At 40.4% G+C, this 26,487-nt stretch overlaps 1 protein-coding gene across 4 annotated transcripts in view; it reads left to right on the forward strand.

Annotated features, from left to right (window-relative positions):
* Nucleotides 1-26,487, forward strand: part of LOC141798023 (dedicator of cytokinesis protein 3-like) — a 272,445-nt gene that overhangs the window by 219,726 nt on the left and 26,232 nt on the right. For 3 of the 4 annotated variants that reach the window (XM_074679790.1, XM_074679799.1, XM_074679815.1), the window contains 19 exons: nt 1,447-1,572; nt 5,363-5,487; nt 6,273-6,435; nt 7,615-7,721; nt 8,676-8,847; nt 9,041-9,138; nt 10,511-10,594; nt 11,163-11,263; nt 11,732-11,813; nt 14,408-14,578; nt 16,560-16,752; nt 17,652-17,779; nt 20,105-20,251; nt 21,981-22,079; nt 22,158-22,252; nt 22,344-22,419; nt 24,439-24,539; nt 25,342-25,400; nt 25,550-25,698. In XM_074679790.1, coding sequence (XP_074535891.1) covers nt 1,447-1,572; nt 5,363-5,487; nt 6,273-6,435; nt 7,615-7,721; nt 8,676-8,847; nt 9,041-9,138; nt 10,511-10,594; nt 11,163-11,263; nt 11,732-11,813; nt 14,408-14,578; nt 16,560-16,752; nt 17,652-17,779; nt 20,105-20,251; nt 21,981-22,079; nt 22,158-22,252; nt 22,344-22,419; nt 24,439-24,539; nt 25,342-25,400; nt 25,550-25,698 — 2,276 coding nt within the window. The remainder of the gene's footprint in view (nt 1-1,446; nt 1,573-5,362; nt 5,488-6,272; nt 6,436-7,614; nt 7,722-8,675; nt 8,848-9,040; nt 9,139-10,510; nt 10,595-11,162; nt 11,264-11,731; nt 11,814-14,407; nt 14,579-16,559; nt 16,753-17,651; nt 17,780-20,104; nt 20,252-21,980; nt 22,080-22,157; nt 22,253-22,343; nt 22,420-24,438; nt 24,540-25,341; nt 25,401-25,549; nt 25,699-26,487) is intronic. The other variant, XM_074679807.1, reaches the window with a different exon arrangement.

Consider the following 26,487-nt stretch of genomic DNA (forward strand, 5'->3'; position numbering starts at 1 on the left):
ATGGTGGCCCCAAGGGTCAAAATACAAAATTTTACAACAAAACAACTCAATCTTACCTAAGATTACTTCAGAGGTACTTTGCATGCCGTGTTTGGGTGGAAGTAACCTTTTTACCTTTGTGTTTTGCTAACGCACATCACCAGTGGCCGGTGTAACTGCATCTGTAATAATGGCGTGTTAAAATAAAACAACAAAGTGAGACACACAGACATGGCACTCACAGAGTCAGAGACAAAACAAACACACAAACCTCCCAGGAGCGACTCGTTCAGTCTGAGGAGCAGCACGCACTCTGACTGACACACACGTCATCACTCCACATAGGACCAAAAATCTTCTTAATTGGTGTCGCTGCAGGGACCTGTCGGCTTCCAGTTTGACATCTTTGAACTCTGTTGGTCCAAAAAGTTTGTCTCTTTGGAATGAAGCTGTAGTTACAAGACTGTTGTGCTTGCATGCTCTCTGGTGGAATGTTTAAGGGAATCTGCCACCATGATTTCACCTGCACCTGCATCAGCCTATAAACTCCCTCAAAGCCTGAAATTAGCATTTCTGGTACAGTGGCCATTGCAAACATTCAAACGACAGAAACTGACGAATACTTTAAAAATGGCTGCAAAAGGCACAAAGATCGAAAATAGATGGAAATTCTGCAAATGAAAAAAAAAACATGCTGCATAAAGCCCAGACAAGTACCCTGACTTAAAAAAAAAATGGTTGGACTCTGCACTACAACACACTTGGATCACTCATTTTGTGATTACTTTATTTGCACATTTTAAATGTTTTTCAATTTTGACTTTGCATCAAATCTATTTTTAAAGTGCATTTGACTTTTGCAGGGGTTATGATTTTCAGAAATGATTGTTTTGTTTGTCTTACAGGTAATAGTTTGGGTTTTTTGCAATGCTTGTAGTTGTTGGCCACCATGTACATTTTTTTCTTTTATCAGCCAAAACACACAAGACTTATGAAGAGGTGGTGTTGTTATATTTCTCGCTGTAGTCTATTTCCATTTTCAAAGGGACCATAAGTCACAAAATAAACATTTGGTTTTAATGAACAAGATCTGTAGTGAAATCATTGTCATAGTTAGAAAAGGGCACACTTCAATCAAGTGTGAGACAGGCTTTCCTTTACAGAGTTCACGCTTGCTTTTCATGAGAAAAACTGTATGTTTGATGCGCTCAAACATTGACTTTTGACTTCCAAACCCTGGCTAAGTCTACCTACTGTAATATTATAGAGAAACTGAGGTGCAGGAACATGCCATAGGAAACTGTATTGAACAAACTACATCCTGCAGCCTCATTCTTGCACGTTTGTCTCCACTTCCACCTTGTTTTCTGCTTTATTCACTGTCCTGTCCTTTGAAAATAAAGACCTGAAAGGCCAAAAAATAACTCATGTCTAATCACACCTCCATCTCTTCCTCCATCCATGCAGGTCTGATCATCTCTCTGCAGCTGCTGAGGGGCGACATGGAGCAGGTCCGCAGAGAGAACCCTCTCATTTTCAGCCGAGGAGTGGCCATCACGCGTAAACTGGGCTTCCCTGATGTCATTATGCCAGGTTGGTTAGCAAGCAGTTCACTAAAAGCACAGCATGAGGAAAAGTCAGATTAAGTCATGATGATGAGATGACATCACACTTTGATTTTGAGAAAATGCAGCAAGGCGAAGGAAAGATGAATGGTTTCCTGCATCTATTCATTTTTCCTTCTTGCTCAGTGGAGACCCTGAAAATGATTTTGGGGCTCGTTTGACTGCAGCCTCATAAAAAAAACATCTAATTTTCTTTTCTCTTGTTTAATAATCATTTCAAATGCATTAATTCAGAAAAAGGCACTCTTGAACGTCATATCTGAAAGTGATAAGGTAAAATACTAAAGTCTACTTCTTTATGTCATTGGAAGTGTTGACATCATTTGTTAGAATCTGTTGTGATTTTTTATATAATGAAACATTTCTATTATCAAAGATATTGAAAATATGTTCAACATTCAAAGAAAAAGGACAAGTAGAGCTAAGTGTGCCCCACAAGAAGTCAAAGACAGTAATACATTTTCCCAAAGGCATTCAGACACTTCATATGTTCACAGGCTTTCTTTTCTCACAGGTGTAAGTTTGTTTCAGAGAATAATGACCTCTTACATTTAGGCACAGAAAAGGTACATATCCTCAGCAGGACAAATGTGTCACCATGTAAAAGTGGATTCTGCGCTTTAAGGGGAATGAGGCCATACATCACTCTGAGGGAGCGATTGGATTTACATTTAGAGCATCACTTAGTTCAGTGTCTTTGTGCACTGAGCTGAGCTCCTCTTTCATGACCAGAGAACATCTGACTATGTTACTGTTACAGACTGATAAAAGGTCAAAGTGAATAAGTGAAGAGGAGTCAAATCAACAGTGTTATTTTTAATATAACTCTGCTGTGTCTAATTTCAACTGTTAAGTCCTACAATAAGCTTATACACCATCAAAAATCACAACCTTTGGGATAGGTTGAAGTGTTGAGTTGTTCCGGTGAAAGCATAACCCTTTTTTTAAGACAACACTCTTAGAAAGCAGGCATTGTGTTTTTTTAGTCTTTATTCAGTCCCTCTAGAACCCCCTGAATAGCTTAATATGATTTATATTTCATTTTTCTCTCTCCGAAAATAGAGATTAATGGATCCAGCCTCTATCTGAAAAGCTTTGTTTTAGCCGCTGTCTCTTTAAGACAGAAAGTCTGTCGAGGCAGAACTATGTACAGACAAAGAGGCAACATCCCATTTAGAAAAAATGAATCTCATGCAGAAGTGCTAAAAGTTGCTGGATCATCAAGAATCCACTTGAGGCTGGCTGCAGAAAGACCCAAAGCCGTGTACATATTCAGCCAAAAACTGACCTTCACAGCATTAAAAAACCTATTTACAGCCTGGTTCAGAAAACAGCTTGGTTCTGAAACTCTGATTTTGCTTTTGGCAGAAACTGTGGGGTGGGTGAATTTTTTTCTAGCTCCATGGTTCAGAGGTTGCAAGGATTGTTTGATCGTCCAATTAGAGACACAGCTCGGCTCACGCAACTGTCGGGCGACCTATAGCTGTTAGAAAGGAAGCTCAAAGCCCAAGTTATACCCAATGTGGCTGTGATTGGCTTCAGTTTACAGTATCAGGTCTTAGGATGGGTACTGAATTAGGTACTTTTATAGGTACCGAATTCTGTCAAAAGTACCAGGTACCGATTCACATAAAATCAAAAGGTACCATGTTTAGGTACCTAAACACATCCTTGTGACTGTGAGGGAGTAAAAGAGGGGGCAGTTTTCCATGCTGGACATGAGAAGAGCATTACAATATTATATATTGAAGAATAAATGTGTTTCAGTCAGGAACACTCTCGTCATAGATTAACCATTTATTGCCAAATGGATACAGTTAGAATTGGCGTTAAAGCTCTGCTTTTCAGAGTACTCCCTGGGTTAGCCGAGCAGCTTGCTCGAGCTTTCCAGGGAGTGCATAGCAAACCCCCCGTATACATACAGAACAAATGAATGCATACAGATCAATAAGATACATACATGAGGCTAAATAGGAGGAGGCTGGGGTGGAGGTGGGATGATTGTGACAGCAGCAGCTGAGCAACAATGAGGTAGCAGGAATAACTGAGAATGAAGACGTGATTTAAATACACCGCCTTGTTGTTAGACGCACGCTGTGATTGGTTGAGAGGGGTAGGTTAGAACATCAGTCTGTCAGCTGATCACAGCTGGGCGTATGACTTCCGTGTCCTTCATGAACTTACGTTAACTCCATTACATTTGAAAGAATTAACTTTTTTTTTTTTATTAAAGAAATTAATATATTTTACCACATAAACACAAAAATGTACCGACAATTGGTACCGTGGAGTTCTGGTACCGATTATACTGTATCTTTTCAAATGTGAAAGGTACCTATCCCTAATCAGGAATAGATGGGTGACGTTATGTTGATTACGTCCGTGTTTTATACAGTCAATTGTGCAGTCCTTGGTGTTTGGGGCACACCCCCAACATATCATGAATCAGTTTGGAGATTCATATGTGCCAACCTCGTCATTTTTGCAAGTCTCAAGAAGGTCTTGTGCTATTTTTTAGATTGGAGTTGAGCAGCTCACAGACTGATTTGGGGATTTCTACAACTTATGAACATGAAGCTGTTTTAAAACCTGCACATACTAAGTTGAAATATCCAGCATTGTTTATTATTTATCTATATCCATGTTTAAAATATCTGTAAGCAGAATACCCCCTCTTTACATTTTCAGAAATTAATCTAGGTTGAATACATTTTTACCCACCTTATTTTATTCAACACAATCCATACCCCATTTCTTTTTCTTTTTTTTCTTCTCTTTTTTTTCTTGTTTTTTTTTTAACCACAAGTTCACTGTGAAACAGTTTAGTTTTCCATCTTTTATTTTCTTTTCATTTCAAAGATTCCTTTACAGAGTATGGGGCTTAGTGATAGATAGAAGCACATGTATCTGTGACAGTTTTGCTATATTTGGCAGTAAAACTACACCAGCAAAGTGGGAGTAGATATTTGGTTGAGGCAAAGCACACAATAGTGTGTGTCATATGACTAATTTAAAACATTCAGCATAGATATAACAAATACAGTGAAAGCAGTTTGGTGTCATCGTTCCACCTCAGGCAGTCAGGGGTGTGTTTACCACTGATGGTTTGATAACATTGAAGGCAACCCGTTGTTGGCAAAGAAGTCATGCAGAGGCTTTCTCTGGCTTCATCCAGCAGTGTGAAGCTGAAAAGAAACAGATTTTCTTGTTTGTTTGCTGACATAACTTTAGATTAGTAAAACTCAAACTGGTTGTTTGAGGAACATTGCAGGGAATTTTAGCGCTGTTAACACAGGATTTACTTTTGCCCTTAAACTGTCCTTAAGACAGACAAACATGGAAAAAGAGCAATGCTGCATTTTCCCAACACACCCCTGCACACCATGTCTTTCACACATTAACCATGCGTATCACACACACACACACACATACACACAGGCTCCCCTAGGGCAGTGATGGAGCGAGTGTTTAACTCCCATCTTGATAAATTAAGGCTGACATCTTGTCTGTAGGGACGAGCTGAAATGATAAATGGATGCACACACGTTAACTCAGGTCATTAGTCTTTGTGTCGGAGGTGTTCAGCTGGAGGTGTGAGGGTGCACAGTGTGTGGCTCTTGACGTGTTTGACATTATTTGACCTTTTACAGTCCAGAGTCAGAGTTTAACACCCTTAACATGGATGTTTCAGCTTCCTAACATCTCTCAGGTCAAAATGGTAAAAAGCTCTTTGCCTGATTATGTCTGTTCATGTCCAGGTGACATCCGTAACGACCTGTACCTGACCCTGGAGAGAGGAGACTTTGAGAGGGGAGGGAAGAGCGTTCAGAAGAACATAGAAGTCACCGTCTATGTGCTCTACGCTGATGGAGAGATCCTCAAGGTGAGAAAGCAGAGCTGTGTTATCATGGTCATGAGGTTTATTCAAACAACAGAGCCCTCATGTCAAACCCACTTCATCTTACATTCCCTCTGGAAGCTGATGAGAAGGTTGTTTTGGACACCAGAGAAAAGTTACTGATAGAGAGGGGCTCATTTACATCCTGGACTTTAGAGCTCCTTCTAATCTGCATCCAGATCAGTGTGTGTAATTATTTAAAGAGAACTAGAGACAACAACTTTTCCTCATCCTCCCACTGAAGTGACTCCCTCATTACTCATCTCTCTGCCTAACATCAGGTTTCTGTGAATGATCCGTTCAAAGTTAGTTGTAATAATTACTCACCACTCACCCATGTTTCCACATGAGTCAGCTTGTTTGTTTTTGCTTAATTTGACTCCTCCAACTATCACCTCCAGCTGATTACATTCATCTGTCTCTAATATCTCTCAAAAGTCAGTCTGAGCTTCATGTGTTGCTGCAGATGGGTTAAGATTAAAGATGAAGACCTGGTGTGTCAGTGTGAGACACTGTGTGCTTTGACAGGAACAGTGGTGGGGATGTGCACTGCAATAACTGAAATCAAAGCAAGTGTTTATGTCTTAGTTTTAGTGAATACTGTTTCATGAAACATCCACCCAACAAGTCCATGTGGAAACTTCCAAATATAAGATGTTAAAAGGCTTACATGATGCCTGGATTTCTTGCAAACAGTAAAAACTGCCAGTGGAGTGAGAAAAATTGTGACTGTCCTCTCTGTGTGTCTGCTTCTCTATCGCCCCCTGCAGGACTGCATCAGTCTGGGTTCAGGTGAGCCCAGTGTGCCAGAGCACCGCTCGTTTGTCCTCTATCACAACAACAGCCCTCGATGGAGCGAGGTGATCAAACTGCCCATCCCCATTGACCGCTTCAGAGGCTCCCACCTTCGCTTCGAGTTCAGACACTGCTCCAGTGAGTTCATTAATGTTACCAGTAGTGGTGTTTGAGTTCAAGAGTAACCTTTAGTAAGTGGAGATACAAATAAGAAAGAAGAAATAGATTAAGTTTTACACTTTTTACCTTGGTAAAACGGCATCTGTTTGCATATACAATACCAGCTTCTACTATCAACTTTCTTTGAATGTTTCCTGATGCACATTTTGAAAAACTGATAACTGTATGACCAGATTTAACTGCACTGTTTATGCAAAAATAAGTGAATAATCGCTGACTCATTGCATTGTGACTTTTGTCCAGAACAAGTTAATGCACCAATCTGGATGTTGAATCCTCTCTGCAAATTACTTCTGTCTCTGCAAACACTGATGTCTCATGACTGATCAGCTGACCTCTTGCATCCTGCACTACAGCCATAGCATCAGACCACATCCTGGAAAGTCTGACAAGGACACATGAAAAAACACTTGAAGATTGTACAGATGGGAAAATAGTCTTTGCACACAATGCTCCAGTTTTCTGCTGTGTAAATAAGTTGGCAAGGAGTAGGAATGGGTACCCTTCACTTTTGAAACGATACAGCAATAATAGGTACCGGTACTCAACGGTACTTTTTTGTGTTTATGTGGTAAAAATATCAATTTGTTTTAGAATAAAACTTTTTTTTTTTTTTCAATTGAACGTATTTACACTTCAATATATAACATTGCAATGCTGTGTTCATGGAAAGCATGGAAAATTGCCTACTCTTACACTCTTACAGTCACATGGATACTCAGGTACCTAAATATGGTACCTTAAGGTTTTATGTGAATCGGTACCTTTGTACTTTTGACAGAATTCGGTCAGTACCTATAAAAGTGCCTAATTCGAGTACTCATCCTTAGCAAGGAGATGCATTTAGTTTTGTTATTCAAAACCATTGTTTATGCATTGTGCCAAATTGGGATGAAATTAAGATCTTTAGTTGGACTGGTTGATTTGCTCCACATCAGCTAATGGAAAATAAAACATAGACTTTTTTTGCAAACTCTTTAAGATACAATGTAAAGTTTGTGCAACAACTGAAAGACAACACCAATACAAAAACCCTTCATGCATTATATTGGCAAAACTGTTTCTCTTACTACCCAACACTCCATTTTTTTCTCTCTCCATAATTTCTTCTTATTCTTTATCAATTTTTCTCCACAGCGAAGGACAAAGGAGAGAAGAAGCTGTTTGGTTTCGCCTTCACTCCTCTGATGAGGGAGGATGGGACAACTCTGTCAGACGAGAGTCATGAACTCTACGTCTATAAGGTCAGACATGAGCGAGACATCGCTTCTCTTTCTTTGGCTTTAAGATGTGTTTTACGCTTCCTGTTTCTTGACAGCTGAGCGCAGGCATGAACAGCAAAGTGGTACACAGATATAACTCACAGTCAACACAGAGTCGAGATGGGTTATTTTTACACCCTTTTACCACAATATTCAATATGACAGAAAACATTCTAAATTAGGAAGTCAATCTCATCCTAATTTAAATTTATGCTTTAAAGGACTCAGAAAACAGCAGGAATGACAGAACATTGAATTAAAAAGCTCAAAAACATGTTAAAAGTAAAAGTACCTGTGATTCATGACTCAAATGATAGCTTTGGGATTTTTGGTTCCTCTGAGGCATAAGACAAACATAGTTTTAAAACAAGAGCTCATCACACAAGAATCTCAAACAGGTTCATGACAGCGTGGAGGAGCGGGCCTCAAACACCATGGCCTGCTCGTAGCTCCACCCCATAAAGGCCTCCAGAGGACTGGCCAATCAGGGGGAATGAAAGGGAAAGAGACAAGCAGCTAAGAGGAAGCAGTTCACTCCATGGCTGGAATAAGGGTTATCTGATACACCAGTGGAGAAAAATAGAGATGTTTTTGATCTGTAATTTATTCGAAGCCACCAGAGAAACGGAACAGGCCCTGAAAAGAGTTGAGGTACCAAACATCACTCCATCAGATGCTTTTGCTTTTTTAACTTTGAAAACAGAAGTAAGCCACATAGTTGAATTTTACCAATTATCTTAATTCTAAATACCAAAGCAGACACTTTGATATACAAAATGTTATTTTTCTTGTTGAAGCAACCAAAAATGTGCTTCTAAAATGTGTCACTAAATGCTTCCTGGGCTCTTCATGAGATGTTACTGAAAAGACAGACTGAGAAAGAAACTAATGAACCATTTTATGTCCTTGTCTTCCTCCTCCTTTCTTTTCCTTCAGTGTGATGAGAACACAACGTTCAGTAACCATGCTCTCTACCTGGGTCTGCCCTGCTGTAAGGAGGACTTTAACAGCTGTCCCAGCATCCCGTCCAGCCTCATCTTCCAGCGCAGCACCAAGGAGACGTTCTGGATCTGCACGCAGCTGTCCTCCACCAAGCTGACTCAGAATGGTACACAGCTCAGACGGAGCTTTTTTTATATAAACAAACATACTTTGCTCAAACAATCATACAGATATTCTGTCTAATGTAAAAATAATTTCCGTAGACTCTCATAGACCTTTTGATTGTCTGTAGCTTTTATTGTCCCTCAAGTGTCAGTTCAAGCCTCCTCTGTGCACTGACACACACTCCTGTCTTCCAGTTGACCTCCTTGCCCTGCTCAAGTGGAAGGCTCATCCAGATCGGGTCATGGACATCCTCGGCAGACTACGACACGTCAGTGGAGAGGAAATTGTTAAGGTAAGAAAAATAAAATAACATCAAGAACACTCCTGGGGAAGTTTTCTTCACTTCATTACTTCAATTCACATCAGTGTGTATTTAACTGGATCGCTCAAGAGTCATTTTCTGAAGTTACAGTAACTTAGGATCTGATCACTACATTAATCTGATCTTACACTGTACAGGAGGAACTCTTCATATGACAACCTCACGTTGTTTTACTTTTAACAGCTGTTTTGAGCTTTGAACATCTTTTCTAATACCTCAAAAATGGCAATAAGACTGTTTTTGTTAGGTAACATGACTTACACATGTACAGGTGAAATTAGCAAGGAGACAAAGGTTGTTGTCCAGAGGGGAGTTATTACCAACACATATCCAAAACTTTCTCATACAAGCTTTAAACTTTGGTGGTTTGGCTGAGAGGTTAAACTTGTGCAGAGGCCAACAGACAACGATTTCAAATAACTCACTAACTGATTACTTTTCTGCATGTCACTTTCTGAATCCTCTCCTGGCTTCCTGATCTATCTGCTGCCCTATCCTCTCTTAATAAGGAAAACATGTATAAATCTGATGAAAAGACGCATTAAATTAAGCATAAAAAGAAAAACAAACAAACACCAAAGTTAAAAGAACCCAAACATGAGACGGTGATGCAGCTCTTAAAAAAAAAAAAGTCTGGTCTGTTCAGCTCTGTGTAGAGCTCCTGGAACCTATAGTCCTGTAGGCTGCTTACCATAAATGAAGATTTTAGACATTTGTTGGTAGCTTTTTGTCTTTCTACATCCTTTAAAGTGTTAGACTGTCAACAGAGCACTTCATATTGAAGCAGTTGCTTGTGGCTGCTGATTATTTTCTGCATCCCTTCATGATCATCCACTTCTGTGAGCTTAAACTTTCATCACCAGCTGGGTGTTGATGAAGACAAAGATCCCTCAACAAATACGCCTCAACTTTACATCAGCTATCTTCAAACACTCTTAAGTTCGGTTAGGGTTAAGAAGTTTTACAGCCGGCTATGATTGACATTTTTTTCTTGCTTTATTTATATTAAAAAAAAAACTGAAATGAAATATTCATTTATCCGTTCAACATCAATGACAGATAATATATGAGCGGGTAGGGAAAGCATGTCTCAGTTTGGGCCATCAAAACAATTTAATTTTTAATTTAAACATTTTTGAAGAAGTCTTAAACTAAAAAAAGAGATTTGTGTTTTTATTCCCCAAGATATCTATCCCAAAATATCTACAAACATATAACTCATTCTTTATTATTCTGACACAAGTGAGGAAAAGAAATTCACCCTCATAGAATTTTAAAGATATTAGTATCTGGATAAATCGATATGCCACTGTTTCTCTTTCTGTGTGTGTGTGTGAGACAGTTTCTTCAGGATATTCTGGACACTTTGTTCTCCATCTTGGATGACAACACTGACAAATATGGACCACTGGTGTTTCAGTCATTGGTGAGTGTTTAAATATTTGAAAACCAGCTCTTTGTGTTTCTTAATGTGACTTAATAGTTTTAGTACAAACATTTTATTTGCTTTGTGGACGTCTGAGACGGCCTGATTCAATTCAAAATTATAATTAGCAAACACAAGATCATCCAATAACCGATCTGACACCTCTCAGTTAAATCAGCTTATGTTTCACATTTTTTGTGTGTGAAACACAAATTAACAGAACACATGCATCAAACTGACAGATTTGCTTTTTTTTAACATCAGTTTTACAAACAGCTGTCGCAGTGTTTGGGAGGCACACTGGTACTTCACAAATGATGAAAACAGAATCTAACTGGATGTTTTTTTTGCTATAATGAGTTAAATGTTGACAGATTCCAACAACCATTTAGTCATCAGAAACAGAAACAAAAAATTTTGACTCAGGGTGTCAAAAAATGCGATCTGGATCAGCGTATGATGGATGTTTTGGCTCTTGTTGATGGATTGTTCTGATTTGTTTAAGTCATGGACTTAATGTTTGACATCATCTTATTGTTTTTCTAACTTCTGTCTTTCTGTCTCTCAGGTTTTCATCATAAACCTGCTCAGGGACAGTAAATATTACCACTTCAGACCGGTGATGGACACGTACATCCAGAAGCACTTTGCTGGAGCCTTAGCTTATAAGTGAGTGTTTGAATCATTATCCTGCACTGACAAGCTAAACCATAACACTGTCCTATAAGATCTGTAGATACCCGTACATATAATGTGTCGTAAACACTGAGAGGTAGATGTCCTCTTAGTGGCTCATTGCTTTTGTCATATTGAAGCTGCTTTTCATCCTGTGATGACAGCTTTTAAGAATAAAATAATAAGAATATAAACAAGTAAGTAGTTCACAGTTTGCTAAAATGTGTATGCACCCAGGATTTCATTTTCTGATTGTTTAAAAGAGGCTATTGTCTTTTTTTATGCCTTTTTTCTGTCCTCCCGCTTCTCCTAGATTTGAAAATCTGCATACATGTAGTATGAAAATCCAGCATTGCTCCTTTATTTCCATGTTAAAAAGATGGGAGAGCAGAACAACTACTTTTTAACTCTTTAGTCCTTCCTCATTAGATGAAGATAAAGTTTTATACTGATGTGTTTCAGAGAGCTGATCCGCTGTCTGAAGTGGTACATGGACCGCTCTGCAGAGGTGGTCAGACAGGATCACATACAGGAAGCCATGAGGGTAAGAAGCATGGACTAAAAAACTGTGTGCTCACCACAAACTTCCCCAGAGAGAATATCTCCTATCCTATCTTCTATATTCCCATCAGAATAGAAAGGTGTCTCCTTCAGACCCAAACAATATCCTGACTTACTTATTAATCAATCGATCAATCAATCTTTATTTGTATAGCGCCAAATCATAACAAACTTTATCTCAAGACACTTTACAAAAACATTTACAGGTTTAGACCCATAAATGTTAATAAAATTTTATTAGCAGAAACCCAACATCGATTTGGGAAAAAGGTGCGATTTGCGATTAGGTGGACAATATTGCGATTGTGCTTGCAATTTAATATAAAAAGTTGTGTCATGATGAGTCTACAGACTTGCTTGGTTATCATGGAGAAAAATCTGAATTGCATGTGCTGACATTGCGATTGCGATTGCGATTGCGATTGCGATAATCGTGCAGCCCTACTTTGCAGCATTTAGCAAGTTACAATGGCAAGGAAAAACTTCCCTTTAACGGGCAGAAACCATAGAGGGGAGAGGGTGGGAGAGAAGTATAGAGAAAAGGGGGGGGGGGTGACAGGGTGACAGAGAGAGACACACACATGCACACGCACACACACAGACATAGTCCGAAGTTTGGCGCTGTGGCGACAGTTAAGGTGAAACCAGCAGGCCATTCCCAGCAATACTCCAAAGCCGTAGCAGCCGGAGTCTGACAGGAGCACAGCAGCAGGCCGTTCACTTCACCGATCCCGAGGAACCTACAAGACAAACTCAGATCCTCCCAGAGAGGTGTATGGTCAGTAACTATAACAGGACAGTAAGACTAGAAGTTAGACTGACAGAAAAAAAAAGGGAAACAGGAGCCCTGTGTGTCAGTTCCCCCCGGCAGTCTAAACCTATAGCAGCATGACTGGTTCAGACCTGATCCAGCTCTAACTGTAAGCTTTATCAAAAAGAAATGTTTTAAGTCTACTCTTAAAGGTTGAGACTGTGTCTGCTCCCCGGACCTCAACCGGTAAGTTATTCCAAAGAAGAGGAGCCTGATAACTAAAGGCGCGACCTCCCATACTACTTTTAGAGACCCTAGGTACAACGAGCAGACCTGCATGTTGAGAACGCAGACGGATTATACGGAACGATTAAGTCTTTAAGATACGATGGCCCGATGCCATTAAGCGCTTTGTAAGTCAGAAGAAGAATTTTAAACTCTATCCTAGATTTTATAGGTAACCAGTGTAGGGATGCTAACACTGGAGAGATGTGCCCTCTCCTCCCAGTCCAAGTCAGTACCCGAGCGGCAGCGTTCTGAACCAGCTGAAGAGTCCTAATAGACTTATTAGGACAGCCGGATAAAAGAGAGTTACGGTAGTCTAGCCTAGAAGAAACGAAGCATGGGCTAGTTTCTCAGCATCGCTCCGAGACAAGATGTGTCTAATTCTCTTGATATTACGAAGATGAAAAAATGCCGTCCTTGAGACCTGTTGGATGTGAGAGTTAAAGGACAGGTCCTGATCTGAGAACTTCTCTGTGACTTGTGTCAGGAAGGTCTGATCTTCCTAGAGAAGTACACGATGCTTTCTCAAAGCACTTGAGGCATTTTTCTCTTGTTAGCAGTCTCAGTTAAAACATTTTCCTACATAAAAATAATTATATAAGAAGAGAAAAAGAAAGAGTAAGATGCAAGATGGGTATAAACATGCAGGTGATAACAATGTTGTTGAAGCGACATAATATAGCAGAAAACAACAGCAACAAAAGAAGCTGTGAACGTGTCTGTCAGGTCTGTCTGTGTGAAAATGTTAAAGCTGAGTTATTGTCGCACTCAAAGAAGCACACAGAGATGAGTGCAGCTGTTCATTTAGTGAAACAAAAGTAAATCTAAGTTTTATCTTCTATCACTCTGCTGAAAATTATTCCTCTCCTGTGTTTTAAAGAGCTTTATCCACATGTTCACACCTGATAATTCTTCCCACTGACTGTTCTCTCTACGACTATAAACAAAAAGCAGATTGCACATGTTCATTATTGCATCAGCGTTGTAGGCAGAGCTGAGAATAGCTGCACCATCTGGAGCAGATGTACTCAATGTTCCACCGTTAGCAGACAAACGCTGCTCGGCAATCTGAAATATTCATCAGACTCTAACATCAGACTCAAGTGGGTCACTGTCATGTGAAAGTGGACGCTGTGAATTATTGAGCAGAGTTTTGACACATTGTGCAGCTGTGGGTTTTTAGACATCTGTACTGCCTGTCCAAATCCTCATCCTCGGGGATCCTCCTGCACAAACTGAACCTGTTCAATGTGTGGGAGGAGAAAACAGCTCTTTATTATTTTGCTTTAATGATCAGAGGATACTGTATGAAAGTCATATGTATGCTGACTCTCCTGTCAGTGTCAGGCCTTTTTATGGTATTATATTTTAACTAACTACTTTTCAACTTCTGAACTTAACCAGAAGGGGGCAGTATTACAACTAAAAACCACTCAGGATTAAATGCACTTCACAAAAAAAGAGTTTGAATGTTTTAAATGAAACATTTAAAAAGTTGTTTTCATTTTCTGGTCTTCCTTTTCCCCAATGTGATCTCTCAGGCCCTCGAGTACCTCTTCAAGTTCATCATCCAGTCTCGCATCCTTTACTCTCGAGCCACCTGTGGTATGGAGGAGGAGCAGTTTCGAACCAGCATCCAGGAACTCTTTCAGTCCATCCGCTTCGTCCTGAGTCTGGACAGCCGCAACTCAGAAACTCTCATCTTCACTCAGGTGAGGAAACAGGCAAAAAGAGAGCCCGGATCATACTGATACTCTGCTTCCAGGTCTAAATGATGGATTTTTGTGTCTTCACTGTTTGATAAGTCTCTGTTCTGCATAGAAAAAAGTTAGCAGCAGCTGTTGTGACTCTTGTTGCTTTTTTGTTTTAGTTTAATCTGCCTTTAGTTTAGATGTGTGTCTTTATTAATTCAATATCTTCTTTTAGTTGTTTTGATCTGATCTGATCTCCTTTATCTCTCTACTTGTACCTCAAACCTTTCCTTGCTGCTTCACCTCACAACCCTTTTTTTCAATCTCCCACAATTCTTTGCTCCATCCTTTTGGTCCCTAATATTCCTCCTGGGCCTTTCCCCTCCACACCTACACAACACAGGGCTCCCAGCCTTGTCCAGTCCCAAATCAGGCCCCTGGTGTTGGGCCTGCAGCTCCCTTAGCTCTAGCTCCCACCCCAGGCCAAGCCCCGCCCCCTGCCCCAGGACAGGCTCCTGGCAGCGGGCAGGCCAACTGCTCTCAGGCCTGGAGCTCCAACGCTCTGCGGCCTCTGTCAGTAAGTAACTGTGTGGTTTCAAACCCCTCGCCGCCTGTGTGAAGCCCAGAGTCCTACCTCACCTGATCAGCTGTTTGTGAGCCTAACATCACACACACACACACTCACTCCTTGATCCTGCACAACCAGCACTGCTCCACACAAGCCCACAGTCCTCCATCCTCCAGTCCCCAAACTACTGACTGTATGTTAGGATGACCAACATTTCTCCATCTCCACCTGTTGTACAAAAAGTGAAGCTAAGGGAGCTTTGACACTTGGATCTTTTGGAGAATTTTTTCCACAATCCCAGGTGATTGATGAGACAATTACTTGTTAAGGGTAAGAAAAAATTACTTGTCAAGTTTCTTAAAATGAGAATAATGTAAGAATACAAAAACAACTAAACAAGTACATTTTTTATTAGCCCATTTACAAACATTTTTTACCCTACAACCAATTCAGGTGTCATTTTTGACCTTTTAAAATCCTTGTGGAACCACCAGTGGAACCACCACTTCAGCCAAGCCGACCTCGTTTCTCTACGTAAAGCTGTCAGATTTTCTTGTACTTTTTGCTGATTATTTGTGACCTGCCAGTTAGTTCGTGTAGCTTCAGACGTTTTGGCTTCGCTTTCAAGGAGATTTAATGTTGTTCATAATTTTATACAGTCCATGACACAAACACTTGATTCAGAACACAGTTCTGCTTCTCGTTTCCCGTTCCTTTGACAACCCTCTACCTCATGTGTGAAGTATGAATAACTTGTTTGAGACTTGTTTTGATGAGGCTAGGAGCAGACCTGCAAAGAGAGCTTTACTTTCACAATGATAAAATTTACGCACCTTTACAAGAACTTCTACAGTCTGGATGTTCTAATTCACACTTTTATTCACCTTTCATCGCAAAGCTTTGTGTTGTTCATTAACTTCTTCCTCTTTGGTTTTTGATGCATAACTTCCTCCTCCTACATCTAAGCTCTTGTTTTCTGCGCTCTTTCCTTTTTTTCTTGTTGGGATTTTTTTCTCTTGCTGTGCCTTTTCTGCTCTTGTTTTCCTTTTGAATGTCTCAACCAGTGAAAATCTGCAACACAAAATGCTACATTGAACATCACACCATCACAGATTTTATTGAATGCTAAGGATTTGCTTAAAAAGTGAATGCTAAATAAGGCTTTTATGACCAAACAAAGTTAAATTGAATTAATTTCATCCTCCTGAGCATTTGGGTTTCAGTTTTTCACTGTGTGCACCCAGACTTCCCTTCCTGGAGATAAACTCTGGTCATATTTCTCTCCAGGTTAATCACAGAAGTGTACATTATTAACCTAACAGCTCTCTTTATTTCACTCCAACAGTGTTTTTTCTCCCAACATTAACCCAAACATCCTCTCCTTTAAATTTCCCTCCTCATCTCTCACCTTCTCCTCTCCCTCCTTGTCCTCAGGCTGCTCTGTTGAACTCGTTCCCTGCGATCTTCGATGAGCTGCTGCAGATGTTCACGGTGCAGGAGGTGGCTGAGTTTGTGCGAGGAACTCTGGGCAGCATGCCGTCAACGGTGCACATCGGGCAGTCCATGGATGTGGTCAAACTGCAGTCCATCGCCAGGACTGTGGACAGCCGCCTCTTCTCTTTCCCAGGTACAAGCACGACCTGTGACTGCTGGTCTTATCTGAAGCACTACATGTGCCATGGACACGAAAAGAGCAGATCATGCTTGTAATTCTCATGTAAGATGTCTTTCCACTGTTATTATGCCAGAACAAACGTAGAGATGGCATTATTTTTCTTTCTGTCTTTCTTATTCTGCTGACTTTTTAAGAAAATCCATCACAGAGGTTTTTTCGTATGAAAAATTATAAAGAATCTTGTAAAAAAAAATTGATGTTTAAAGCTCCTGTGAGTAACTCTAAGTTACATCTGGCGCCCCATGTAGAGAAAGCAATACCTCTAGCTTATTTTCTTCTTTACTTCCATTTAGAAAAGATCAGTGCTACTGCTAATGGTCTTGATTTTGTAATTCACAAAGAGGTATCAAAATCGGCTTCAATCTATTCCATAAGAAGAGAAAAACTCTTTAGAGCTTTAACAATGTGTTAATTGTGGCAAAGCGTTTTTTACCTGAAGGTAGATCTGTCTTGCAGGAAGAAGGACATCCAGTTACAAAGAAAACTGATAACTGAACCACATGAAATGAAAAGAATATCATAAAATAGCATATGTGAGAAAAAAAACGCTCGAATAGATATATAAATCCAAAATCAAACCAATCTTTTGATCTTTCCAATCCATTTGTTGTTTGTTTTCTTTGTGAAGTGAAGCTGTAGTAATATAATTTTTTATAAAAAAGCTAACATCAGACGCCCAAAGTTTAAAGTTTAAAGTTAAACCGATAATGTCCGACACTTTTTTATAGCTCAAAAAAAAATAAATAAATAAAAAATCATAGCTTCAGAGAGACAGGCAGTGGTTTTAGTTTCCTCTAATGAGTTACCGAGGCTTTTATCTTTATGTGACATGGTTAACTGTGTGTCCGCAGAGTCTCGGAGGATCCTGCTTCCTGTGGTCCTTCATCACATCCACCTGCATCTGAGGCAGCAGAAAGAGCTGCTTATCTGTTCAGGAATCCTCAGCTCCATATTCTCTATTCTCAAGACCAGCTCACTGGTAACACACACACACACATAGACATACACATACACATACACATACACATACACACACACACTTACTCACACTGTATATCACCTGTTTAAAGATCTGACACAAAACCTTACCCAGGTGTCAAGTTGTTGTAGCTCCACAGATTCCCTGAAAGGACTGAGGTGTTTGTTAAAGCTTATTGAAGCCAAAAAAGAAAAGAAACACTCTGACAAACATATGTCTTAAAGGGATAGTTCAGTTTTTTTGAAGTGGGGTTGTATGAGCTCTATGTGACCACTAAGGACATTAGATACAGTAGAAAGGTGTCTCCTCTCCCTCAGTAAGACACAAGCTGTAATTGATGATGACGAGGAAATAGGCGCCAACATGGAGAGACCGTACCAAATTCAAAGGCTATTTTCTCTGCCTACAAGAACTAAAATCAAAAAGTAATACCACAGTTTAAAAGTACACTACATAACATATTTTTTAAGTGCATTAAGTCTTCGGAAATATAAACATTTATCCGGACCTAACTAACTGGTTATGTGTCCTTCCGCGCAGCGCTAGTGCGCTCCGTCCCCCCTCCTCCTTTCAGCTGTAGGGAATGTTAACAAGCTATGCTTAGAGCGCCGGTTTTAGCCTGTAAGTTTGATCAAGTATCATAATTCTTTTGTTTGTACTCTAAGGATTGTGAGGCAGCGTAGGAAATTCAAAATGAGTGACTATGACAGCGACGATGAAGTTCCATTCACTTTGGAACCAAAAGGATACCTGTATGAACCGGAGCACACAGAAGAGGAGCTGCTACAGATGGAGACTGAAAGGAATACAGAGGAAACATCCACGGACATTTTGGAGGCCTGCTGAGATCAGCACTGGGTAGACCTTGGTGTTTGAGGTCCGCCAACTTGTATAATGTGTAACATGTCATAAAACAGTTTTGAAGATCCTCATGATGACTCGTAATGATCGCATTAAGATCTTGTTCTGTTTTTGGATCTATTTAGAGTCATTTTTGAGTAGTTTAGAGATTCTGGGATTTTTTGAACATCAAGTATTATTACTTTATAGCCATGTTGAAAATATGTGAACACAATACCTTATTTGAGAAGAAAACAAGTAGCTTGTTCAATAAATCACTTTAGTCAGCAGCCAGAAAATGACTTAAACGACTGAAATAATATTATTGCTGGGTCTGTTAAAGATCCAAACCTTCTGAGCTTTTTCCCCCTTTGGTATTTTTCAGTCTGAAACTGATTTTAGTTCTTGTTGGCAGAGAAAATAGCCTTTGAATTTGGTATGGTCTCTCCCTGTTAGCGCCTATTTCCTCGTCACCAGCGATTACAGTTTGTGTCTTACTGAGGGAGAGGAGACAACTTTCTACTGTATCTAATGTCCTTAGTGGTCACATAGAGCTCATACAACCCCACTTCAAAAAAACTGAACTATCCCTTTAAGATAAACGGCCAAGCAAAGACTGTTGAAATAGCAGAGACGTCTAAATCAAATGACCTTTAATATGTTTTAATCAGAGCAGAGAAGAGCACATATCAGCTACAGTTGTGTTGTAGCACTGATGAAGACTCTGAACTGAAACATGTCCCTTCCTGGTCTGTGCTATACTGTGTCCAGATTCAAAGTTGTTAACAGATATTTAGTGTGTGGACTTCATTACTACTTCCCCCATAAGTCTCATGCTTAAGTCTCTAGTTGGGCCTTAAAGGAAGTGAAAACTGAACACGTCACTGGATGTGTGTCGGTTAGTGTTTATTTTTGTTGAATCAGCTGGAAAAATGTGCTCCTCTGGGACAGGAAACACTTCTCCAGCCCTTTGTTACATCAACCCAGCACCAAGAAGGCATGAGACTACTTTTGGTGCATGACATATTTCCTTGTTGTACACATCCTTGTGTGTGGATTTTTAAAATAGAATAAAGTAAGAGATTTTTTTTTGTCAGCTCCAAACTGAAACTGTCATATGTCTGTCCTCTATTGGATCACTTCCGGTTAGTAGTCAGTGTTTGTCCTGATTGTTGTTTCCTACTCGATGGGTTTATTCTAGGAAGAGCATTAAAATCATTGTAAAAGTTTTCTTAATGTTATTAATTGGTTTCACTGATTGGGAAATGAAAAACTTTATTTATAAGACATTAATATTAGATTCTCCCTGATAAATCTGGTGTTCTTGGTCCTCAAAGTGGTGCCTCTCTGAAATCTAAACCACATTTCTTCCCTTTGCTCTTCTCTTTTTTCACTTCTTTTCCATTTCTGCTTTCTCCCAAATTTCCACTTCCCTTTCCTTAATGTTCCCTTTATTCCTCTCTCCTCTCTGAACTCTTCCCCCAGGACACATCGGTGCAGGAGGAGGTGGAGATGATGGTGGAGTCCCTGCTGGACGTCCTCCTGCAGACCCTGCTGTCAATAATGAGCAAGAGCCAATCGCAGGAGGCGGTAAGGGGTCAACGCTGTCCGCAGTGCACCGCGGAGATCACTGTTAGTAACTAACAATACGACTTCTTCAACCTCACCTGCTCCCCCTCATCACACTTCTGTGTTTCTGTGTCTGTCAGAGAGCCAGGCAATAGCTCTGAAGGACTAAAAGTTCAAAATAATCGATCCTGATGGAAGTTTATTTAATCAACAAAACAAACAATCATTTAACTCAGATCGGCAAGTTTAAATCATAACAACTTGTTTTAATAAATTGAACCCCTTAAAGGTGATGTTCTGATATTAATCAGACTCTAAATGACGTCCACATTGCCCTCCTCTCATCCATCCATGCATCCATCCTGTCACTGACCCGTCTGTCATCCAGCACCAGCCTCACATCCTCTGTTTCTCTCTTATTTAACATTTTTCTGTCTCCATCCCCCTCCTTCTCACCTCTTTTTACCTTTCTGCATGGCTGTATATACATAACTTAAGTTCTCTCTCTTCCATCTTTGCATCCCAACTGTAGTGTATCTGTTTAAGGACAAGAACGGTTTGTATCCCACTTTGACTGTAGAGGTGACTTGCTCTATGTGTGGTTGCTGAGGTTGTGTGTAGTTTCTTCCCTCAAAAGTTTTACAAACTAATCTTGTCATCCACAGATTTTAGTTTTGATTTTCCCTTTAGCTCAACCCCTGTCAGGGCAGAGATCATTGTCTCTACTTGGTCTCTCTTTGCTATGCTCTTTGCTATGCTTTTAACTTCTGGTTGGAAGCCAAAGTTAAACTGATAGACCGAAGTTACAGTTCGCTGCTTTATGATTATATATTTCCATGTTGCAAAAAACTCTATGGAAATTGTTGTGTTGTAAACCTGAACTTAATTCTCCCAGTACTGGGTGCTTTTATTTAAAGAGGGGGTGTTTTCTTTTTTTAGTCTTTATTCAGTCCCACTGGTGGCCTTGGGGTAGCTTTATGCTTTACAGCTCACGAAATTTCCTTTTTCTTACACTGATGTTTTAAGAAAACCCTTATTTCAGTCTCTGTCTGAAATGTTTTGTTAGCTGCTGTCTCTTTAAGACTCCTACTCCACAAACCCCCTCTGTCTGATTGGCCAGCCTTCTGGAGGCCTGCTGAGAGCAGCACTATGGGTAGACCTTGGTGGTTGAGGTCCGCCAACTTGTGTAATGTGTAACATGTCATAAAACAGTTTTGAAGATCCTTGTGCTGACTCGTGAAGATCGCATTATGATCATCTGTTTTTGGAACTATTTAGAGTCATTTTGAGCAGTTTAGAGATTCTGGGATTTTTTGAACATCAAGTATTATTACTTTATAGCCATGTTAAAAATACGTGAACACAATACCCTCTTTGAGAAGAAAACAAGCAGCTTGTTCGGCTTGTTAGTCAGCAGCCAGAAAATGACTTAAACGACTGAAATAATATAAATACTGGTTCTGTTAAAGATCCAAACCTGTGTGTGGCATCACACTGAAAACATTGTTTCACTTTTTCAAAAGGTGAAAATTGAAACTTAAAATGCAACATGCAACTCCATTTTTTTTTTTACACATTACAACTACTATTGGAGGTGGAGGTAAAGGCAGGCCAGGTGTGACTTGAGATATGTCCCTGTCTCAGTTTAGGAGTGTTTTGGGATGTCTGGTGTCAGTTCAAAGCCAGGTTTTCTTTTACAAACCTGGCCATGCTTTGTTAGCAGAACAGTGTAAGCCTTGCTTCAGGGCCCCTGTGGTCAGCTCACGTTTGTCCCCCGATCTCTTATTGGCAGGGAGAATACGTGTCCTGCCTCCTGTCCCTCCTCAGACAGATGACTGATATCCACTTCCAGCACCTTATGGAGAACTTCCAGAGCAAAGAGGAGCTGAAGGTACGAAGGAGCTTTGAATGAGATGATCTCGTCTCTCTGAAAGCCACTCTCTGACTCCTCTGTTACCTCCCTCTGCAGGAGTTCTTGTTGAAGATTCTGTGTGTCTTCAGAAACCTGATGAAGCTCAGTATTTTCCCTCGAGACTGGAACATCATGAGGCTGCTCACCAGCAAGTAAGACGCAGAAAAGATTTGACAAACATCTGAAAACATGTGTGCATGCAACACAACAGGAGCAGTGACTGTGTGTGTTTCCTTTCTGCAGCATCATCCTGACCACAGCTCAGTACCTGTCTCCAGCTCTGCACAAGAACTTCACAGAGGCTGAGTTTGACTTTAAGGTACGTGACTGTCCCTCAGCCAGCTGCCACAAGTTCAAACACCTTCTCTTATCTTATCCTCTTTTTACCAAGATCCAGTTTCAGGGCTAGATCAGGGCCAGAGCCTCACAAGAACCAGTTCTTTGTGCTTTGTCATCCAAAGAACTGACCCCAAACCAGAAAACCATTTTAGAAAAAAAACACCTTGCTGGGCTAGAAGAAAAAAACTGCTTACTGTAGGTTTTATTTTCCATTTGATGCAAATATTATAACATTTTTTGACAAGGCAGGTATTTTCCTGCTTTTGATGAAGAAACTTGGAGCCTGGTAGCATTCAGCTTCTCCTCCGTGGATCAACAGATAAAATGTGATGTGTGGCGTTGAGTTGAAAGTACAAAAAGAAGGTACAGCAGAACCATCTGAAAGTTAGTTTAAAAGTGTAGACCTAAAATGTAAGAGCCCATATTTTGCATATTTCAGTGAGAAAGAAACATCTTTATCAGGTTCATTGTGTTTATTTAAACTATGCGGGTGATGCCTAATGCATGTAACATGCAAGGAGACATATTTAGCGATGTACAGACTGGGCTCTTTGGTGGCTTTTGCCTGTGCCAGAACAAGCTGGTTCTGAGACATTTATCAAGTTGAACCGACTCTGAACCAGATCCAGCACCAGGGCCATTTGAGAGGCCAAAACAGTGGTCCAAAGCCCCCTGTGCTGGTGGTTTAAACTGTTCATACCCTGGGTCTCCAGGCCAGCTGATAGCTCATCTGACCAGCACACAGGATCTGAATGAGTTCATTGTGAACATCAGGAAAAGCAGTGAGCATCTGGATTTTTTTCATGCATAAAAACCTTTTTGTTTTATTATGAAAAAAACTTGATCAGGTTTTTGGATCATGTGGGGATGTCAAGTTGTAACAGCAGAGTGAAAGTGACTCATTGCATTAAGCCAAGTTACCTCAACAGTGTAGCTTTTTGTGTATTTTTACTTTTTTTTTTTTTTTTTGTTTATTTAAACCAGTACTTACTTCTACTTCAGTGTCTTGATGAGAAATGTCAGTCACTGAGTTTAAAAAGAAAACTAGAAAAGATCTAAGCTGTCGATCAACAGTGTGACTGCAGCTGATTGGATGACATCTCTGGTCCACTGATGAGGTGAACTGACATAGAGGAGGGGAGGAACACATTGCTTATGCTGCTAAAATCACAACAAATCTGGTCACAGGATAGTCCTTCAGGTCAAAAACTGATCAGCGAAACATAGATTTGATAAAGCAGATACCTTTTTCCAACAAAGTCAGCTCTAAACCTGTTTCTGATCAGAACAAGCCGTCCTGCAAACAGGAAACTTCATGGTGAACTCAGAATAAAAACAAAACGTAAACTTAAATATTCAGGAACTTTGACCTAAATATGTGTTGTTCTCACATTAATTCTGATTTAGAATAATTACTCAGTACTTTTAATGAAATTTAGTCCATTTACAATCCGCTACTTGTACTTCTGCTGATGTGATATTTCATCAAAGTAACTGAATGTGTAATGTGTATATTTTAGTAGTCTGTCAGTACAAGACTGTTCCTGTGCAAGTCTGGAGGATAATAAATGATGACCAGCTTCTACCATGGTCATGTGTCATCATTCAATTCTAGCAAAAACTTAAAATTTCGAACTTGGAGATATTTGGCAGCTGTAAACTAAAACTAAGGTTGATGCAGAAAAATAAAGCACCATCCGAGGAAAGTGCAAGAGCTGACTCCCATATAATCATTCTCCTTTTTTTGAACATTTGTGTCAGAGAAATAAACTGTATACACTCATTTGGTAATTGACCAGATGAAGAAAGAGCCACTGCACCACAAACAGGAATCAAATCAAGCCCACAACTCATCTCCTGGTGACTATAGAGCAGAAACACAAGTCCACACTCAGTCAGCGTCAAGAGACAGTCCTCTGTTGGTAATACAATTGTGTATCCTTGTGTGTGTGTGTGTGTGTGTGCGCGTGTGTGTACATGTGTACGTGTGTACGAGCAGGTATGGAACTCCTACTTCAGCCTGGCGGTGCTCTACATCAACCAGCCCAGTTTACAGCTGGAAAACCTGAGTCCTGCGAAGAGGAAGAAGGTGTTAGACAAGTAAGAGCACACACGGACACCTGACGTCACCACGTACACAGAAACAAGAAAAGCAGAGAAGAAGACACACACATACATACAGTGATGGCGAGAAATCAGAGCCAGAAAGGTACCATCAGAGCAGTTGGGGGTTTTGTGCCTCAGCAATGTGAGATTATTTACCAAATTTGGTCCACAGCAGGACTTGAACTGGCAACCTGTTGCCCAAGCCAAGTTCCAAGTTCAGGCTGCTGCTCCTGCTGCACTCAGGGACAACTGACTGTTTAATTTCTTGTCATCCCCAAAATTATACAGCATCACTCTTGTTGCCCTCACATTCGGGATCCATTTCCTTCAGGAGCAGAAAGCTTGTTTTCTTCTCCTCTCCTGCAGAAACTAAAACTGAAACTAAAAACAAGAAACAGCTGCTCTTATTTTGCTCAGAAAACTGTGGGAATTTGAGCCCAAATGAGACAAATCTGATAAGTCAGTAGACTCTGGCAGGGGGGTTTGTATGGGTGGAGTAAGAAAAGGAAAAAAAAAGACATGCGCTGACTGCTATTTCATGTTAAAGTCTCTTTTAGGAGAAGTGAATGCAGGGAAATAGTCTGTGTGGAAAGAAAAGAGTAAGATGCAACCCTTTTGATGGATCTTTAACTTTATCACCACTTTCCCTAGAAACAGATATTTCTGAGCTATTTTTCACCATCATTAAATGTTATTCATCCTCAAACTGTTTCAATGCCTCATCCTTTATCATGGCTATATAACAAACTTTGAACTTGATAGTGAAAGTAATATTTGTCTGTCTGTCTGTCTCCAGGTACGGTGACATGCGAGTGATGATGACCTATGAGCTGTTCAGTATGTGGCAGAATCTGGGTGAGATTTCCTCAACACCTTTTTAATCTTAAGCCTAAAGATGGTGCTCCAAACGCTCTCTAATTCATCAAACATCAGGCGTGCAATGTATGAGTTTGTAAGTCCAAGAGGGTTCATATTTTTCCTTTTTGCTCGTTTTCTGGTTGTAGGTGAGAATAAGATCCACTTTATTCCTGGTATGATTGGCCCGTTCCTGGGAGTGACCCTGGTGCCTCAGGTGGAGGTTCGAAACATCATGATCCCCATCTTTCACGACATGATGGACTGGGAGCAACGCAAGAACGGGAACTTCAAACAGGTCAGTGAACTCACAGGAACACACACAATCTCAGCTTTTAAAGGTCCCATATTCTGCTCCTTTTCTGCAGTTTAATATGGATCATTGATGTCTTCTTGAAATGGTAGTAACATGTTTTGTCATGTTACTGATTTTGATTGATTTGTCAAATCAAGCACAGCAGCATTGTTTCCAGGCTCTCATAGCCCCTCTGTTCAGAACGCTCTGATTTAGTGGGCGTGACCTTCATATGTAAATGAGCCACAGCTGATACCGCCCCGCTCTTCTGCGACACTGAGAGCGGCGCCACGAGCTTCGAGTGCACAATGTGTAGAAAACAGCGAAGCTTGTTTACCGTAACATTACAGGCTAAAACAACAGGCTAACCGCAGCTAAAGTTAGCATCCTGAAGCTAACACAGAGACAGGGGGACACTGAGGAAAAGCTCTTACATCTGCTCCACAGCACACAGCATTTAAAACACTCACATTTCCAGGGTCCGAGGTTTGTTGGCAGATGGTTGGTAATGTGCCTGGATTCAGGACCAGTCTATTTGCTAGCCCTCTGTTGTACTGTCCAAAGTTGGAAAGGCAGTCTGTCGTGAAGTGACTATCACACACATGCACAGTTTTACTGAGTGTAGCTGGAACATTTCCTTGATAAATGAACTCTAGACACTTAGTCTTGTCTTCTTCCGAGATGGGAAGCTTTTGCATGGAACTATGTGGCTGTTTACAGCCAAAAACAAAGCAGTGATGGCTCCTCAACTTTGGCATTCTCCTCCCCGCTGTCAGAGAGTTTTCTCTCCAG

This window comes from Halichoeres trimaculatus, unplaced genomic scaffold, assembly GCF_033239565.1.
Source record: "Halichoeres trimaculatus isolate MK-OKI-2021-1 unplaced genomic scaffold, fHalTri1.1 fHalTri1_scaffold_1, whole genome shotgun sequence".
Classification (NCBI taxonomy): domain Eukaryota; kingdom Metazoa; phylum Chordata; class Actinopteri; order Labriformes; family Labridae; genus Halichoeres; species Halichoeres trimaculatus.